General features: G+C 39.8%; 1 protein-coding gene across 1 annotated transcript; it reads right to left on the bottom strand.

The window, feature by feature from the left end:
• Positions 1 to 7,736: 7,736 nt before the first annotated feature.
• Positions 7,737 to 20,161, bottom strand: LOC311004283 (glutamate decarboxylase 1; the record flags this gene model as incomplete). Its single annotated transcript, XM_083996271.1, has 16 exons — positions 7,737 to 7,910; positions 8,081 to 8,170; positions 8,499 to 8,606; positions 8,707 to 8,856; positions 8,993 to 9,071; positions 10,393 to 10,457; positions 10,610 to 10,726; positions 11,160 to 11,214; positions 11,301 to 11,380; positions 11,491 to 11,606; positions 12,185 to 12,297; positions 16,031 to 16,121; positions 16,281 to 16,523; positions 16,941 to 17,096; positions 18,253 to 18,315; positions 20,044 to 20,161. 16 exons carry the CDS (start codon positions 20,159 to 20,161, stop codon positions 7,737 to 7,739), a joined length of 1,818 nt encoding a protein of 605 aa, XP_083852397.1.
• Between the last annotated feature and the right edge of the window lie 315 nt (positions 20,162 to 20,476).

The raw sequence follows: 20,476 nt of genomic DNA, 5'->3' as shown, positions 1-20,476 counted from the left end.
CTGCTGCTGCTGCTGCAGACCTCTGTCTGTCTATCCACTGCAACACCTTGACTCGCTTTAAAACCAACACCTAGGTAAATGTTCATGCAGGTTTAGAGATTGTTCAAGAATTTAAGTCCACAGTTGTTGTTTTTCTTCTTCTGCTGCTGTTATTAACTGCCTCGAGGAGTTAAAATTTCAACTAAGATGAGTCAAAATGAAGTGTTGGGCCTCACATGGTGCATAGTCTTGAATAAATTTGTGTTGATGAGGTATCACCATAACTCAGGGGTGTCAAACTAATTTTTGTTCAGAGGCCACATCAGCCTATTACAGTGCAATTTGATCTCAAGTGGGCCGGACTAGTAAAATAACAGTAGCCTAGGCCTATAATGACCTATGAGAACTCTAAATTTTGCTTTGTTTGTTGTATCTAGTGCAAAGAAGAATAACTAGGCTACATGTTAAGAGTTAGTGAACTATCCTTTTACAAAACGTTATGAACATCATGAAATTTCATGAGAAAAGTCTGTGCAATTTCAACAATATTATGCCTCTTCTGTCGTCTAGTTTTCACACTTGGCAAATTCATCCCAGGGGCCAGATTGGACCTTCTGATGGGCTGGGTTTGGCCCACGGACCACACGTTTGACAACCCTGCCATAACTAGAAGGACATGTCATTCTACATACCTGATCCAGATGCACCACATTTTACTTGTTTCTTCCCTGACCCATACCCCAGCACCAAGTTTAGTGATATCAGATCGTTATTTTGGTGACCCTTCTGACAAATAAACAGACACAGGTCAAATGATACAAATTTCTCATTGTTAGCAGACTCACAGAGAACCTAATGTAAATTAATCCACCAGCACGTGGGTTATTTGCTGGCAAGTTGATGTTAAACTAGAGGTGAAGAACACAATGCACTATTTTAGTTTTAGTTTCACTGAACACTAAAACCTGTTACCTGCATCGCCTGTTATAAGAAGCTCAGTCTCCTTAATCTTTCGAAGACCTGCAAATCAGTCACTGGACCTTATTAATTCAAATTGAAGGTTTATGGACACTCGGGTACTTTTTTTTATTGCTAAGTCAAATTTCAAGTTACATCCTCTAGTCGAAGTCAATCCCAGTGTGAAGTTTCTCGTCAGTGGTATAGGCATTTTACACATGCATTTTACAATTTTGATTTGCTGGTATCTCCTCTCAACACTGTCACGCCACAACAATTTGGTACAAAATATGGTCCTTTTTTACAACTGAATCTTAAGCTAATTGACGATTAAATTCTGCAATATATTGTATTATATACATTAATGATACAGTCTGAGTGAACCCTACCTGGCTGCACTAAGGCAAATCAATCATTCAAGTGAATGTTCTTTATAATGAGGACTTTTTAAGTGCAAGTAATTTGCTGCAAGTACTTCTTGGGTAAAACTGAATTGGACTTTGGAAGTCACCTTGTAATGTTCATACTTTTTATGCAAAAGAGAACAGATCCTTCCAATGAATAATCCCTAATGCCGCAGTGCTGTGAGTATGTTGTGTGTAGCCATGAGTTGTGTACTGTTTACAGGCTAAACTTTGTACACAGTTCTGAAAAATGAATGATGACCATCTTAGCCAGTAACATCTTGTCCCCATGACTATTAACTCAACAATACTTGTGAAAATCTCAGCTTTACTTTAAAACCTGTTTAGTTTTCATTCAGAGACCAGCTGCTTTGGATTCGATCGTACAATCAGAGCAGAGACAAGAGCCAGGGAAGATGCGAGAGAATAAAATAGTCTCTGTGATCAAACAGTGATAATAAGGATAATGCTATACAGAACATTGTGCTGGAGGAGTAGATTAATGTATATGTAATTGGATATCTCTGTAGTGCAGCAGCTCTTATCAAATAATTTGAAATAAACTTGCTCAGCATCATGATTCTCCTCATCAATCATCAGTTATCCTGTCAGTCTGTGCGTCCACTGACATAGAGCTCACCTTCTTTGTCTCGCTCTGCACGATCCACTGAAAGACGGTGGCACTAACAGAGCCAACGCTATAATCCATATTTCTCTGCAATTATTATTTTACACTTTGTCTCTTGCTTAAAATGTGTGAAATGATGAGAAATGTTATCTGAAACCACTTCTGACAGTCAACAAACGTCTATGACCTTTAACATTTTTTTTTTTTTTACAGAAATGAAATAAGAAGTGTGTTCTTTAAATGCCAAATGATTTGATATGAGTCCCCAAAAATCACATTCATAATACTGATATAGCACATCTTTATGTGTATACTATACAATTTACAATGTTTATGAGCACAGAAGCTGTGAAAATGTTCACAAATTGTCATATATTGCCAGATTGTTAATGAGATAGTTGGTACTCATTGATTGCTTACTACCCCGATCAGTCAATATATTAGTTGATATTATTTCAATCTAACATACTTTTTTGAAAATATAAAAATATATAAGGATCTGTATCCTTGTTTAGCATTATTTATCACAGATAGTAATATCAGTGTTTACATACACAGTTGAGGTGATTAATAAATAGTTTAATGATTAGTCACATGTCATTTTCAAGCCAACTGAGCTGCAGTTTTCTCCTGTCTTTATTGTAAACTGAATATCTTTGGTTGTTGTGAGTGCACATTACATATTTCATGATGTTCTTTGGACAATAACACTTTTCCACTATTTTCTGCTATTCTATGTTTTATGGGCAGAATTTTTGAGAAAATAATAATCAGAAGTAGTCAATAATAGAAACAGTCCTTAGTTGTGGCCCTTTCATCATTGTCCCACTGTAACAGATCTTTATATCCATTATTTACTACAAGTGAGAAATATATGTTACATGGTGACACTTGCTCTCTCAAGGAGCAGATAAATAAACTCTGTATTTCAGCAGAAGCCTGCTGACGCTTTAAAACTCTACGATCACTGTTCTGGATAGGTCTCTCTGATTTATACTTCTTCAGTTTTACAAGGAATTTACAGCTTAAGCTGCAAAGAAGTGCATTGGATGCTTGTTCGGGCGTTTGTACCACATATACCAAGACTGAGGAGACGAGGGAGACATTAACAAAGAAGTGGAATTAAAATGTCCATAATTTGATGAATATCTGCAAGTCTGCGCACATTTCCACAGAGTAAGCAAAGCCACAACTACAAACATCATAAGCTGTTGTTGTCAGGGTTAGTTGCTTAATGTCGTGTGTCTGCGAGGGGTCATTTTTTTGTGGGATGAAAGGGTTGTGTAATAAATACCTGACATTATGTAGTCTGTTATGCTGGGAGGCAGAGATAGAACACTAAGTGAATTAGAAAAGCCTGTGTTAAGATGACGAAGCAGCAGAGTCAAACACCGGTACAGGCAGTTATCACATCATTATTGTTGTTGTTTATCATTTTAATTTCAGCAGCATCAGACACATGTTCCCTGTCCCGCCCTGACCTATGGTTTCTATTCAGGCAGGAAAAAACATCTAAGTGTGGAGAACAGCAGAGCATAATACTCAAACACTTTACAGCACAGGATCCTATGTGCTACGGGTTGTTTCATTCATTTAGCATGCATGATATCTATCAGCACACAGATACTTGTTTAGCTGCAGTGTAATTGCTCCTGGGCTCATGCTTATTCCTTTAGAAAATGTCCAACAGAGACATTTACTAGCAGCCTTTCAACTTTAACAAGCACCACATTAGGTTTACACTCCCCAGCCATGGAGATGGGCACATTACAGTCTGTGGACTATTTATCTCCTGCTTAAAATTTACTTTCTGCCAAGATTAATCAAGATGTGGACACGCAGTCAATAAGAGGAGGCTATTTAGATAAGTGTAACCCATTATAATTACTTTAGAAGAGAGAGGCTTTAAGGTGCTACAATTGATTCTGTTATCACAGTTTTTTAATGTCAAGCATGCCTGCTCTTTGGCTTGAATTTGAGAGCAAAACAAACAAATTGTGGAGGCAAATTCACACGTTTTAAATAACAAGAACACATAATTATATTTAAGTAGAATAAAACTAAAGGCAATTTTTATTTTTAAAGATTGTTTTCAGGCTGAATTAGCAGCACATGTGCACGAATGGTGTCTGGAGAGAAGGAGGGGGGGAAGGGCTGGCAAGCAGCCCGCAGTCAATATCATCATCATCATCATCATCATTTCATTAAACTTGCCTTACACAATGGGAATGTCAGTATCTATCAGGAAGCTAATGTGGCAGTGATTCCCAGAGGCGGGAGATATATTTGGCACCACTGACAAGATTCATAGATGTATAAGAGAGAGAGAGGGGAGTAACACCACTAAGAAGGGATAGATGGCTGAGCGACCTATTGTGTGTAAAAGGAAACTTTGCCTCGGCCTCACAAATTTTCACAAATAAAACAAAAATGAAAATATGAATTGACTTAAGTGAAATAGATTCAACACTTGGGTGCAAAGGTAGTGCACCTAATGAGTCTTTGTTTCATTTGCAGCATTAAAATGAGTGCTGAATCCAAATGTGTCTGAGTTTGTGTGTGCCAGGTGTGAAATGGAGGGTGAACAGACCATAGTGCAGAGACAGACATTAAGTGTTTTACAGTCTGGTGTTCAGAGCCAGCCCACTCACCCTCCAGAGACAGAGGCTACTGCAAAAACAGAGCAGCTCCAGCTCCCCATCATTTTATTGACCTGATCTCTTCTTGATCAAAGTTTAATTATGCTCCTAAGTAAAATTGATGGCGCCACTGATTGTTGATGAAATACTGCTAAATATTGATTCTATAGCCTTAAACCAGCTACAGCCTTGTGTTTCCCAGCTGAATTTACCATTGTAATCTAATGATGAACCCTTTTTGTTCATTGTCTTTAATAGACTGGTATTTGTATGAACTTACTTTGGGTGGCCATTCATTCATGTCCAGAGTCACTAGACTGTGACAAACTACAGGACCTGGAGGCCTGATTTTATTTGCATTTTAATCATCGTGAGATTCTCCCACACCTGCTACTAAATTGGCCATGTCATTACGCTTTGGCACGTTTAACCCCCAGTTATACTGACAAAAATGAATAAATAAATATATAGATATAGGACAGAGAAAAAACACCCTCTCTTATAGCTATAAGTCAATGGTTGTCTTCTCTCTTACCCCATTATGTGTGGTTATTCCTTTAATCCTCTGTTCCATGTAACTTTACAAAGCAGCCAGTGACACTGGAGTCTGTAATGATCGCTGCACTCAACCATGAAACAAAGAAACAGCGTCTGCCTGGTGGAGGATGGGAGGTGAGCCTCTGAAACAGCCAGTCCCTCTACAGCTGTGTCGAAAATAAAACGCAGCCAGGCAGAGCCTCGAAATAGCCTCCTCAGGAAAAAAAATGTTAAGAGAGCACAGTCTAATGCATTTTATGATAAATACCTTAAAAGTGTGAGTAATGAGAGGAGTGGAGTGAAATCTCAGCTGTGTGATGATCAGCCAATAAAAAGTCCCTTCAGGGTGATTAATCTGACCAGTGGTTGGTGACAGCCAGGTGGATTGAAAGGTTGTATGGGAAAAAAGAAAGATAAAAAAAATTCTATATGGAAAACATGCACATTTACCATTTACTACGGGATTTTATAGAGACTTATTTTGCAGGTACTGAATTTAATTTGCATATATCTGTCTATATGTTGAATATAAGTACAGAGAAAGTCTGTGGCTGTCACCACCTTGATGCTCTTTGTCAGTTTTTTCCATTCATAATCATTCATAATTCGAGTTTCAAAAAAGCTAGGGAAAAATATTTTTTATGCTCTGTAATCTGTTGACAGCACTTTTTCACACGGCACAATACAAAATACCAACTCATGTGCGTAGTCTATATAGATACATATATATATATATATATATACACTCATGCATTGCCCATATAATATATCAAACATGAAACATTTGTTTGGTGTATTAACAGTGTTTTATAGTCATCTTTGTGTTTTCAATTCCAGTGTGCAAGCCCAGTTTTTGACAAAAGAAAGCATTTATTATTATCATCATAATTATCATTAGTAGCAGCAGTGAAGGAGTAAAGGCAGTGTCAGATGAAAGCAAAGACTGAAAGGTTTCCAAGATGCTCTCACATCAGTGTCGTTCACCACATATATTTATTTTGTTAAGTTTAAAGGTCCTTTTTTCTTTTTTACAAACTGCAAAAATTGTGCCCATAGATGTTGGAGAGCTCATGTCTTTATTAGCGCTGTGAATACAACAGTAATACTCTGAAAAAGATGGGAAGTTAAAGTGCCTACATTGAATTCAACATGGGAGGACATTTCCCTGCTAATCCAGGAATGTACAGTTGTTCAATAAATCCCATTGTGCATTTCATTGTTCAAGCAAAAATTATTAGTAATAATAAATAGTTCCAGTTTCTCACATTGTTTTTCTCAACATAAACGTGTGCCTACAGCGAGCATGTTAAGACAAAACAAAAATTGCATATTATAGTTTTACTCCACTGAACACATTATACAGACAATCATATGTCCCTAAATAAGCTGCCCCATGATCATGGTTTAGCATTGTGCTTTTTATCCAGCAGGAGCTGCACTGCCGGTCAAGCCTCCCACATCTAGTAGCCAAGTGTCTGGACAATATTGAGCCAGTGAATCACAATGACTTTGCACAGTTTCACAACATAGATTGCACTAAAGTTAAGGGTGATAAGTTAAATATTCTTATTATAAACATCTGAATTCATCCATAAGGGAGAAATAAGGGCTGTGTATGTGTTCATAAATGTAACTCAACCCTTCTTTGGTTCACAAATACACTAAAAGACTTTGTGATTGTGACACATTATGATAAAATACAGCATTTTTCAAATATGAAGGAGGATACATTACAAATGGAACAGAATAGCAGATAACCTATTCACAATTATAATCTCTCAATATAAATAAAGTCATTATTCTATTTCATATTATACTGTATGGTTGATTTACATATAGGATTTTCTCACTGTAAAACGTGGACACATTTGGCACAAAGGCAATGTAACAATACTATACACAATCTACACAAAAATCTCTAAAAACACAGCACTCAAGTACAGTGACTGTTACAATGACTGTGTTATATATTCCCACTTATATAATACCAAAGGAAAGTAACAGCTAGGTTACAATATGGCGGTGCATCTGGCTTGATAATTACATAGGTGACACAGGAGCACCAGTAGTCAAATTGGTATATGTGTGTGTGCTGTAAGTTTCCTACTTTGTGCTCTGTTAGTTGTGAAAAAATATTGTGATCACATTTTGTTTTTAATATTGATCTCTATATTGACGGTATTTAACGGTAAAATGACATTTTTATCGTTGCTGTATGACAGAATCACTCCAAGTGCTCAGGACTTCTTGCTTTCTCATATTTACATGAAAAGAAACATCTGTTATACTCATCACATTGACAATATATGTTTGTTCCACACTTCACATCTGGTTTACCAAGAACACAAGTGCGCTTGTGTGATTCTCTCAAGCTTAGACTTGTGTCATCACTCGGATAATTTGTTGTGTACATTTTTTAAATATACGTCATTGCTAAAGACAGAAGAGACAGAGAAGAGACACACAGGGCGTATTATTATTTGTTGTGCATTGTGTCTGTATGAGACGAACGGAAAGCCAAGCTCTGGGCTCCTCAGAGTCAGAAAAGACAGATATTTTAGGGTGGGTGGGTTTACGATACAGCTGTGGCTCTTATAAGTCATGGCCCAGTCGCTCGATCTCCTCAATCAGGAAGTCGATGTCTGACCTGGTAGCAGCAGGGTTTGAGATGACCATGCGGAAGAAGTTGACCTTGTCTCCTTGCGGCTGGTAGCCCACCATCGTGGTCCCAGACTCCATCATCATGGCCTTGATCTTTGGGGCCACCTGTTGTGGGTAGACATAGATTGTTACCATCCAAACTCTGCAAACCACAAATATATACAAACACTCAGTTGTGTTTTATTTTCCTTAATGAATCCCTGAATCTGAGCAGTTACTAAAGAGGGCAAGGTAGGAAGAAACAAAGCTTAAAAAGCAGATTAATGAGTCAATACCTTGTGCAACCTCTCCCGCCTCTCCTCACCATCAGGCAGGCCTCGCAGGCTCAGTGGAATGTACCAGAAGCAGACGTTGGTGTGCTGCGGCTGATAAGGGGAAATGGGAACAACATTTGTAATGAGCGTCGATATCAAGCGCCTTCTGAAATTTCAGCTTTTCTTGTCAACGCGTCAGCGATGCATAATGACCCAATCAATCCTAAAACCAAGTTAAGATACTAAATGCACTGTTGCAGCTGTTCATCAATGAGCAAAAGCCGGGAGTTGTGCAGAGCAGAAAAGCTCAGATAAGTAAACTAAAGACTTAAGTATCCAGTGAAATCTGATTCATGTTTATTTACAGTAATAGCTTTAGTACAGTGAATATGCGTTCATTTGAAATATATTTGCAATCTGTTTGCCATAACAATCTCACCTCTCCATTGAACACCATCTCGAAGCCCTCCCTGCTTTTTATCTTATTGTAGAGGTATGCTGACAGATCCAGGCATTTGTCGATATGCTGCTCAAATCCTACTGTTCCCTTTTAGGTAGATTGAATTGAAATAAAGAAAAAGTGAGAGTTATTATCATCACATTCTGGATATTGCAGCATTATTGGTAGAGGTGAGGAGTGTAAGTACCTTTGCCTTCCACATGAGCCAGAATTTAAAGATATCAACGTGGCGGCCACACTGAATGGCCTTGTCGCCTGTGTCGTATGTGACGTCGTACTGTTTGTCTGGCTGGAAGAGGTAGCCAGCACACATGGAGTTGCAGCCTTGTAGTAATCCCTGCAATGGAAACAACGGTGATGAGAGATAAAGCAGAAAATTGTTTGTGCGTGCATGGATTTGTGATCATTTGTGTACACGCCACGGCACGTGCTGTGGCCGAATGTGCAGCAGTGAAAGTGAAAAGCTTTCTCACCCTCTCCCTGACCAGAATGGCAGAACACTGCAGCGGCACTCCCATCATCTTATGAGGGTTCCAGGTGACTGAGTTGGCTCTGTACAGATATTGAAACAGTAAAGGCAGCTGCGTAATGCGTGTGTGTGTGTGTGTGTGTGTAAAGTCAGGGAACAGAAGTGGTAATCTGAGAAATACATTGACATTTGCAATTTCATTCCAATATCCATGTGTGAGGCTTTTGAAAGGCACAGTTTGAAATACCTGTGGTCATTTGAGCTGACTACAGATTTCAGATTTTACAATTTACTGGCCATGATTTTAAAGCGGCATTTATTTTCTCACGTAGATTCAGCACCAAAGGTTAGCAGGACTTTACCAGTTAAATATCTTCTCAAGTATATTTTGGGGGGATATTTGCGTTTAATTGATAGGATAGTTGAGAGAGACAAAATGGGGAGCCAGAGAGAGGAGGAATGACATGCAGCAAAGGGCCAACAGATTCGGGATTCCAACCGAGGCCGGTTGCAGCGAGGACTAGTCTGTAGCCTCTGCATATGGGGCACCTGCTCAACCCACTGAGCTATACGGCATCCCAGTTAAAGTTAAATATGACATCAATCAGAACAACATTTAAGTGAGAGCGATATCTCTCTTTACATCTCAGAACTGCTTCGTTTGTGTTTGCGTTTGAATCGTTTGTGTTCATCTTGTCATTCACTGCCCTCTTATGGCTGCAGCAGGCTGATGTGTTTGTAAGCTAGCAGTTGCATCTATTATTGTTGTTATCGTGGGTTTGGTTGTGTCCCATTGACAAAGGCTTTTGTTGGACCGGTGCATTGTGAGTAATCCAGGTATTTTTGCAAAGTAACTTGTTTGAGCTAGCTACAGACAAGTGTGGTTGTCAAGCTGTCCCTTGAGTCAGCTTCCATCGTTTTGAGGTAAGCTACAATATTGCGAGCATTTGTGTTTGCTGATAAGTGAATCACACACTGTGACTGTAGTTTATGGGTGGGAATAAAACATTTAAAAATCACAATAAGAGAGTACAAATTGGCCTTATTTCCAATTTGAGGTGTGTTGTTAATGGTTTTATAGCCATCATTTAAACAATGGTGGCCTTCAAGGAAAAAATGCTGTTTGGGCGACAGGATGTTTTTGTTCTTTTTATGCATTTGCAGTGACTGAGAAAAATAACAGTGATCTCCTATACCAAGATTCAAACCACCAGATTCTACATTTCTTATGATGCAACTCAAACGGCATTTATGAAAATGTCTTTTCAAACCTTCCATCATCCAGTTGATAATTATTTTCAGACTTTAAGAAGCTACACGACAAAAGACAACCATTTTTACTGTCTGTGACAATTAAACTCAACTTGATGTGCTTAAAAAAAAACAGTAGTGCTTTTCTCTTACCTCTCCACTCCATTCAGCTTGTGTCTGTGTTTTCTGGACATCAGCAAACCTCCTCCCCAAGCACCCTGCACAGGACACAACATATTTATTACAGCAGTACTTTATTAACTCCTTGTAGTAATTACCATTGGCCAGTACTTATTACACTGGCTTAACAATAGCTTCACAGGGGATATCACATGTTTTTTTAAATATAAGATCAGCAATGTTCTCTTACATCCACATGGAGCCACATATTGTACTTTTCACAGATGTCTGCAATTTCATTGATGGGATCAAAGGCTCCGTAGACCGTGGTACCAGCGGTAGCGTTCACAAACATCGGAACATACCCCTGCAAACAAAAAACACTGGAGGTTAAAGAAAAGGAGACGTTGGCTGGGCTGAATTCAAGTTGTTACGCTGCTTCTTTCCCAGCGATTGTTGACATCAAAGAGATGGGCTAAAACACATTTCTCAAATAATGCACTCTTCCTGTCTGTGCCTATTGTTGGGGCGTAATTGCTTTCCAATTTCTTCTAGTCTACACATCACTTTGCCTTTGAAGCATTACTTCCAGGAGAGGTACTTAAGACCAGGACAGCGTCACATGTGAGGACACAGAAGCATTAACCTCATTGAAATAACTTTCCTGTTCTGGCAAAATAAAGTGTTTCATTCCTTACATCTAAAATCCAGTGAGTGTTTTTCAGTGTATGGAGCCACTGACAGAAGCAAATAAATAAATTAATGGGGAAGATGTCTGAGTCACTGTTGCTGACATTCACCTTTCGCTTGGCCTCTATTACTTTGGCTTCCAAATCGGCAGGAATGACTCTCCCTCTGGAAAAGAAGAAAGCATGTACTATTCCAGATATTTGCCGCTGTACAAGGATGCGTGCATGTTGCGGGTTAAGTATCAAACAAACCTCTCGTCTGTCTTCAGAAGGATCAGGTTTTCTGTCCCAAAGCCCAGAGCTGCACTGGCTTTCTTGATCGAATAGTGGCTCTGCAGGAACAGACGTAGATCAGTCGCATGCTCAAAGGGAAATTAAACATTTGCCGATGATACTGTGATTCTTGTTAAACTCTGTGTAACTGCTACGGTGTAGGACTGACATGCTCTGAGGTGAAGAGGACCAGTCTGGGAGCAGCTGCCATGCCTTTGGTTTTGACCTCAGGGAAGTACTTGTATCTGGCAATCATCACACTGTACATGTTGGAGATTGCTCCTCCTGCAAAGAAAGTGGAAAGAAACTGAGTACATTTAGTGTTTTCATTAAATACATTACATAAGTTTACTTGAAGGTGCAGTTTTTATTCTTAGTACCTCCCAGTTACACATGTACAACTATGACTTTTATGCTGTTAGATTTATTTCACAGCTTTAGTCACCTTCGGATGATGCAATAATACAATACAAATAATAAAATAATGTATATCAATAAAAGATATAAATTAGTTTAAACAAGCCTCGCCTTTACCAACTGCACCATTAAAAGTATGTGGGCTACATGTTTAATGTGTAAATAATTGCAGTGGGGTAATGTACTGTATTCTGAAAACCATTCTGCATAATGTGGCCGTTGTGATATTTTGATGCCAGCACCTAGGAACTTCTATACATAACTTTAGCCTGTAAAACTGAAGTGGAAGTCTTGATACTTTTCCTCAAGTAGTAGTAGTAGTGGTCTTAGTAGTAGTAAAAGTTCATCCTCCACGGCTCGAACCAAGATAAGATCTTTGAGCTGTGAAATCTACAAATTCAGAGCCGTGGCGCCTCGACAAATTGGCTCAGAGATTTGGCTCTTACCTGGAGAAAATATTCCATCACCCTCTCTATCAGGCCAGCCAATGATTTCTTTCATCTTTTTCAGTGTCAACTGCTCCATTAGTACAAAGACAGGGGCGATCTCATAGGTAAACCTGGAACAAACCAGAAAAACAAAAGGTAGAAAAAAGCCAAGTGAATCCTTCTGCCAATGGCATATGTGAAATCTTTACCAGTTGCATGTTAATTGAACAATTGTATATGAGTAATACAATTTTCTCACTGCAAACTAAACTCAATTACACCTAAAGGCAGTTGGGGAGACTGATGGGATCAATATGAAATACAATGATATTTAACAACAGGCATTTGTATGCTGTAATGCTACAGCACGGTCTCTGAGCATGTTGCCGTCTCTATATGGATGGAGCAGATACAGCCTTCTGCACAGTTCAGTGACAACATCATCTTGTTGTTGCTGCAGGGAAATGACACAGAAAACAGAGACCACGCAGTCTCAGGCTCATGGGTATCACACGAGGAGCACGTTTTTGCGGAAAGTGAGATTAACCCAATGAATATTCCAACTTTAACAATTGATGTATATTGTATACATTACAGAAAGAGAAAAATAACCTGCTGAAGCTCACAATACAAAGTTGTCCTTCAATCTTCCCATTGCAGGACTGTTCTTCACATTTTCTCCTCTTGAAGTACAGTATATAATTTTTATTCCATATCATCAAAGTACATTAAAGTCCCCTCGAGTCGATTTGGAATTACAGCACAGACAGGCTCATCCATCTTCTCCAGACCAATATGCTTCTAATTACATAAGTATCTGTCTATTCATGCAAAGAAAGTAAATGAATCAGTGGAACATAACAGAATGCCGCATTGTGCCCCACAGCATCTTTAGCATATAGACACAAGGTGCTTATATAGAGGGAAAAAATAAACAAGTCAGATGACACTTTGCCGATGTTGCACATTAATTTCGCTGCATTCATTCATGCAGACAACGTTCACTCATTCTGATTATGTAAGACCTGGATGTGACTGTCAGTCTATTAGTGTCAGTCAATATCTGCCAGGCGTAATTAGGATGATGGAGTTATTAATAAAGGTAAATTACAAGTATGTAAGCAGCCTCCACCCTGTGGTTCAAGTCATTCCCTGTGATGTTGCCAACAACAGAAAACCCCTTTGTGGATCACAAACTGATGGCTGAACCGGCAAGAAGGAAAAAGTCCATGACAAACAGGACTGTTGATATTAGGTTTAAGAATTTCAACACAGACTTGTAATAAAGGTTTAAAATTGTGTGAAACTTGAATTGTGTTTTAAGCTTTTACACATTTTATCAGTGGTTAGAAAATTATTTGCCAATGGTTCTTAGATCAGTTTTAAGACATTGAGAAGATAAATTGGGGTTGCAAGGTGGTCAGAAATACTTTTACTTTTTGTTGGTCTAAATTATTTCTATTTGTTAATAATGTTCTTATAATTTCTTATTAATAAGTTTAAAATGAAATAAGTTTCAAATAAATCAAATTAAGTCCATATCCTTTGCACAACTTTTTCTCGAAGATTGGTCATAAACAACATGTTGGAATCTGTTGCTATTATGTTTTTTGATTTTTCAAGCACATTTAATACCATCCAACCCACCATATTCAAAAACAAGCTTATAGAGATGGGAGTGGATTCTTCCTTTGTCTCCTGGATCACAGACTACCTGACAGACAGGACAGACTGTTTTTCTGGGACATTAATGAGCAGCACAGGGGCTCCACAGGGGACTGTCCTGGCTCCATTCCTGTTCACACTGTACACAGCAGACTTTAAATATAACTCTGAGTCCTGCCACATCCAGAAATACTAGGATGACACTGCTATTGTGGCATGTATTAGGAATGGACAGGAATCCGAATACAGGGATTTGATAAAAGCCTTCAGTGACTGGAGTCACAACAACGGCCTCATCCTGAACACCCCAAAGACAAAGGAAATGATCATGGATTTCGGTAGGTCCAAGCCCCTGAAAATAAATACACCTGGATAACAAGGTGGACCGGTCCCTCAACACAGATGCACTCTACAAAAAGGGGCAGAGAAAAGAGCTCAGATCCCTAAACATCTGTAGTAAGATGCTACAGATGTTTTATCAGTCTGTGGTGGCAAGTGTTTTATTCTATGCTGCAGTCTGCTGGGGAGGAAGTTTGGGGGAAAAGCGGGCACGGAGCCTGGATAAGCTTGTCAAGAAGGCTGGCTCTGTGATCGGAGTAAGGATGGACTCTCTGGGGGAAGTGGTGGAGAGATACACAATGAAGATGGTGGAGGCCATCCTGAACAACACGGATCATCCACTTTATAACACCTTGATGGACAAAAGAAGTAACGATGGTGGACGGCGCCTCTCTCTTTGTTGCAGGACAGAGAGATACAGAAGATCTTTCATACTGTACCCACAGCCATCAGACTTTTTAATTCTTCTGCAAATGGTAGATGAGCTGACAGAAAAATGTATTTCCCTTTGGGGATTAATAAAGAAATTCATATTCGTAAAGACTACACAACATTTTTTTCTGAATGGCTTATAACTGATTCATAAAGCATTAGTTACAGATTTATTAAACACTGATGAATTTGATGGTTACTTACAACCCTTTTACAAGAGCGCACTGGAACAGAGCCTGTTTGACGATGTCTTCCAACCATTTACACATAGATTCATGAGCATAATAGAAATGTTTCCATCTGCATTATAATATTGTCCACATTGTTCAACTGTGTTGTTGTGTGTTGCATTTATAAGGCCTGTAATAATAGAATAATTGCGGACACGTGACCGGTTTAATGACGAAGAATTTTTCAGCAATTTACACTTATATGATTGTTTATGGTAATAGGAATGGGTATAGGAAACATGGTGCAAATGAGCCTCTGTTATAAATGCACCTTTGACTACATGGTCACCAGGAGGCCCCAGTTCTCCTGCAAGTTTCACCTCCTTATTTCATCACCATTGTTCAGTAGCTTCATGAGATACACATGTGCAATCGTATGCAACAGCCCTGCAGTAAGTTTTACTCAACCATCTGTTTAAATCGGGAGCAGCATATGGCAAATAGTAGTAGTAGTAGTAGTAGTAGTAGTAGTAGTAGTAGTAGTAGTAGTATAGTAATAGTTATTTGTTATAATAAGTATAACTTTGTAAATAGTATTAAGAAAAGCTATGTATTGAGTTTAAGAAAGATGTGATGTATTGCAGAGCTCTTGTACAGGTCTGAAGTATAAAGAAGATATATCTTCAGTGTACATTCAAGTCATAGCTGGGTCGCAGTTGGTTGGTCATATGTGTACAGATGGTCTGAGAGGAAGAGGCTTTTTTTTCTCTCTCCCCTCCTGGCATTGTTATGTCACAGGAACTAGCATTACATGAAACAAAGACACCATGTAAACTGTGAATGCGAATCAATATGCAATTTAGTTTGCCTGCAGGGCTGAATTATGTGACCACAGTCTGTGCCGAGGCCAACATCGACAATACTGCGGGGGAGTAGCTTCACAAATGTCTTCTTTTTGTGCCTTTTTATTTTCTCGCCTGATTGACAGTCTATTAGAACATGAAGGGTATTCTTCAGCCAAAGACAGTAATTACTGCACGTCACTTGAAGCGTTCATCTAACTGAAAGCCTCTCCTCCTCTAGTCCATTGAAAAATGAAGAGTACAAATAAGCTTTTAAAGAGTAAAATCAAATGACCCTAATCACCCCCCAGTCTGGATCTAATGCTTATTACTTTCATCTCAGTCATTATCTGCATGACTGTATTTATGGAGGACAAAGATTATTTAAAGAACTGCCTCTGTGTCATGGTACTCACATGTTAGTGTTGGCTGTAGAGGTGAGCCACTCTCCTGCCAACCCAACGATGTCTAATCCAGTGGACAGCTGGTTAAAGAACCTGGGGTGACCTGCCATTGATAGAGAGACAACAAAGCAACATAATCCCCAGAAAACAATTCATCATCAGTGAGCGAGAAAAGCCTTATCTGTAATCATTACACTGGCATGTAAGCTAATGAGAGTTATTGATTGGTGGAGGCTTATGCGGCCCCTCTGTGGCCTCTCACCTGTCCTCACTCCATATTTCAGGGTGTCCCTACAGTCCACCAGGATCTGCTCCAGGGACTCGGGCTGGTCCGAGAGCTCCAGGTTGAAGCCCTCCATGCCCTCCAGCAGCTGATGGGGGTGGTGGAAGTCCAGCACCTTGGTGGATCGGTCAAAGGTCTTCCGGACGTAGCTGGTGAGGATTTCCACCACCTCCAGGAGGAACTGCATGGTTTGCTCCTCTCCATTTTTGGCAGGCAACAGATCTACAAAATAAAAAGGTGTTAACTTAAAAGAGTCCTTTCATGCTGTGGGAGTTTTTACAGGTCTTTCTCACATATTGCTGCTGAATTCCATGGTGACCTCTGGGTTTCTCAGCAGGCTGATAATTACTTTTACTAATTTATTTTGTGCAACTTCCAACAGTTTTTTTTTTTTTAAGCCTGAAGGAATTAATAGGCCTGTCCATGCACAACCAAATGCATTAGTCTTAAAAGAATATGATTCATTATAAGCACTGATTTATTTATTTTGTTCACAATTTGCACGTTTAGTTATTAGAATCCAGATAAAAATCTTTACACATTTTTACATTTTATTTCATACCTGATGTTAAATGCATCATATGTTATCTGAAATGGAGACTGTCATTAATGTGCATCCATCCTCCCCGTCTCACTCACCTCTGGCGAACAGATTGGAGAAATCCGTCTCCGTGCGTCTGAAACGCGCCTCTCCGCCGCTGTTGTCGCAGGACAGCAGGTTCTTGGCCGCGCGCTCCTTGAAGGAGCTCACCACCCTGCTCCTCTCCTCCAAACTGTTGTTCTTCTGCAAAAATCCTAAACGGTTACAAGAAGAAGAGGAGTCCATGGAGTGGTTAAACTTCCCATACATGTTAAGAGCTTTTTTTTTCCTTCTAGCCTACTGTTTCCACTAATAGTTCTACACTCCCATTTCTGACTTTTATCTCCTGTGTCCCCGAAGATCTACACCGCACGTTATCTTTATCCCTGTGTGTGTGTGTGTGTGTGTGTGTATGTGTGTAGCCTGTGTGTGTGTGTCTATGAGGAAAAGGTCCCGTCCTTGCACTGGGAGTCCTATTTATGGGCGGAGGGCTCCGTGGGAGGTTGTACACTCGGTGACATCAGCACCAAACTCCAGCCAAGCAAAAAAAAAAAAAAAAAAAAAAAAAAAAAAAACACACATCGCTGTCATGTAGCGGCTGTAAATTCTTATTAAAGCTCCTCCGATGCGCAGGAAACATCACAAGTAGTGCGATATCAACACAGCCCACAGACACAGTGGAGTGAGCCGCCGAGGAAGCCTAAGAGATGAACATTGATCAATAAAAAACCTGCAAGGGAGAATATAGTAAAAAATAAAAATAAAAATTGAGAAATCCCACCTGGAAAATGTGCAACAAGCGTCTTGTAAGAAAAAAAAAACATTATTTTCTTTCTATATATGTATGGTATTTTGCATATTTATTTATAATCCTGTGTAATTAATGAAATGGCCTTAATGGAACCAGCAGAACGTGTCGGTCAAAAATAGAAAAAACTGCTGCGCGCTGATGCATGACATTCACCATTATGGAGGATGTCAGTCCGCCCTTGGTTTACTATTATTGTCTGACACTGAAACAATGTCTCAAAGTGGGAAAATCCACCCTCTATAATTTGTTCTTTTATTCCATCACCACCCCAGCTGCAGAGCTGCATTGATGCTTTTGGGGCCTTTTTTTGTTCAGATTAATTACCGAGATCAGTAATCAGCTATGATAATGGGATTAATATCTAAATGGTTCCTTTTTGTTTGGATGGTATTTTAAATCATATTCGTCCAGAAATTCGCGTTGTTTTCCACTGAGCCGCGGGTAAAGTGATGCGGGCCATCAGTGCGTCTGGACACTGAAACCAACAGATTATATCTCTCCCTGTCAATTCATGCTTTTGTGTAATTTACTGCAAAATAAACGAAAAATTTAGAACTTACCACATATCTTCATTCCCAATTTTCTAGTACATCCGTGAGCAACTCCACACCAAGCATCATAGCCTGGAAATAATTTTTATTGAACATAATAATAATCATTAGATGGCCTTAGAGATGCGTAAAAATCCTGCAGTGCATATTATTTATCTTGCACTAATGAATGCTGAAAATAAATGACAAGCATGGGGTCGAGTGATGTGGCATGGTGAAACAAAAATAGCTACCGAGGGTGTTTTGGTGTCTGGGGATTATTTGAACATTTAGTCGCACTCCCCCGGACTCTTGGATCTGGATTAGCCTATATTTCCTCTCTATGTAGGGCCTAACCGTTCATGACCTCGGCGGGGACTTAAAATTAATTAGCCGTTTGGGGATGCACGCCAGCCTTAAAAGATCTAAAGTGAGTGGAAAAGATGCTGGTTAAAATGGGAGCATCAGTAGACATGAGCCGGCTGCCCGGTGACAGATAGAGAATTACTGCGTTATCAAGGGCTTCCAGCCAGAGAGGGGATGGGGCACCTTGGATGGAGAAGCATAGACCAAATCCTCAAAAGCAGTAATTTAGGGGAGGAGGGGAGGGCAGGAGAGTGGGCGTGGGAGGAGGAGGAGGGTGAGGATGAGGGTGGGGGACGGGTGCGTGTTGGGGGGGCAATCCCATTCCCCACATCCCAATTTAACCCTTGCTTTGGATCATTAGAGAAATCATTGCCCTGCTCAGCTCAGTGGACGCACTTTAACTCAGTCCTCCCAATGATTTTCTCTTTTCTTCCTTTCTTTTTTCTCTCTGTTCAGGTCAGAGGAAATTAGATGGGTAAGAAAAGGGGAAAACTATAGAAGAGAAAATGGAAAACAAAGGAAGAAAAAGGAGCAGATGTGCACAGATTATACTATGGCTACATTCTGCAGCTCGAGGGCTAATATTTCTGCATGGGGCCCGACAGCACTATAAATCAGTGCTTTTCATCACATCATGGTGAGAAGCAATATTCACTCAATAGAAATAGAAATACATGCAGATTTTAATTTTTTCAAGCTGATGGCTGCTACACCTGTGACATCAATTCAAATGTGTATTCGCTGACAGAACCAGGCTTGTTGTTGTGGCACCATCAGCTGACAATTGAAAGGACTCTGGTCTCCACTACAGGGCCCCTTCTCCAGGGCTTCAATACTTAAGTGTGCCATTAGGGGCAATTTAATGTATGGGTGAATTAACAGGCACTTGAGGGGCAATTTTCATTTTTTTTCCTTCTTTTTTCTCCATGCAGGCACTTTATTCTGCCAGAGCACATTTTAGCCAAACCATGGGAAAAGAAGAAGAAAAAGAAAAATATGAATGCACAGCAATTAACACAGCATTATTATGATTATTTTTATTGGCCTATTATAATTAATACATACAATAATAATAATAATAATAATCACATATAAATATAATGCATTTTCGTAGCATTTTGTCACAATTATGGTAAGATGGTGGTGCAGCCTCAGGCTAATTGCCCTCACTGTGATGTTAGTGGAGCACATCAGTTTTGACAACAGCTTCCGTCTGTCTGACGCCCGGAGGTCCGTAGCTACCGGGGGGGATGAAATGCAGCGGTGATTTGTGGCGAAGGAAGCTTTTGTCAAATCTCTCTCTCTCTCTCTCTCTCTCTCTCTCTCTCTCTCTCTCTCTCTCTCTCTCTCTCTCTCTCTCTCTCTCTCTCATCCTCGATGGAGATGATTAATGGCGTTGCCCACAAAGTAAATAGCACACGTGAAGCAGCATTTTTATCCGTGATGGAACCTTACTTGAGCCCGGTGGTCGTAAATTTGTCGAGTTAGGATCCGGTTCGCCGCCGCCGCCGCCGCCGCCGGTGGTGGTGGTGTTGGAGGAGGAGGAGGAGGAGGAGGGTGCAGACGCCGCCATGGCTCCTAGAGACCCTGTGCCAAAGTCCTCACCTCAAAAAGCCTGCTCACTTTTCTCTCTCTCTTTTACTCACCCCGATTTTTTTTTTTTTTTGGACTATCCGAGATGGGAAAGTGAGGCTCACTGGGGAGACAGAAACCCCACAGGAATGTGCAGTATTTCAAAATAAATGTCCCTCCCTGCGCTTTAACCCTGAAAGAGATGCTCAACTTGGCGACACACAGACCTGTAGACAAGGACACTATATCTGTCTCACAAGTTGAGATCCATGTGGTCGCCTCAAGATATAAAGACTATTTATTATTATTTTTAAAG

This window comes from Trachurus trachurus (genome assembly GCF_905171665.1).
Source record: "Trachurus trachurus genome assembly, chromosome: 21".
NCBI classification, from domain to species: domain Eukaryota; kingdom Metazoa; phylum Chordata; class Actinopteri; order Carangiformes; family Carangidae; genus Trachurus; species Trachurus trachurus.
The sequence above is the reverse complement of the archived record's forward strand: the minus strand, read 5'-3'. Positions and strand labels throughout refer to the sequence as shown.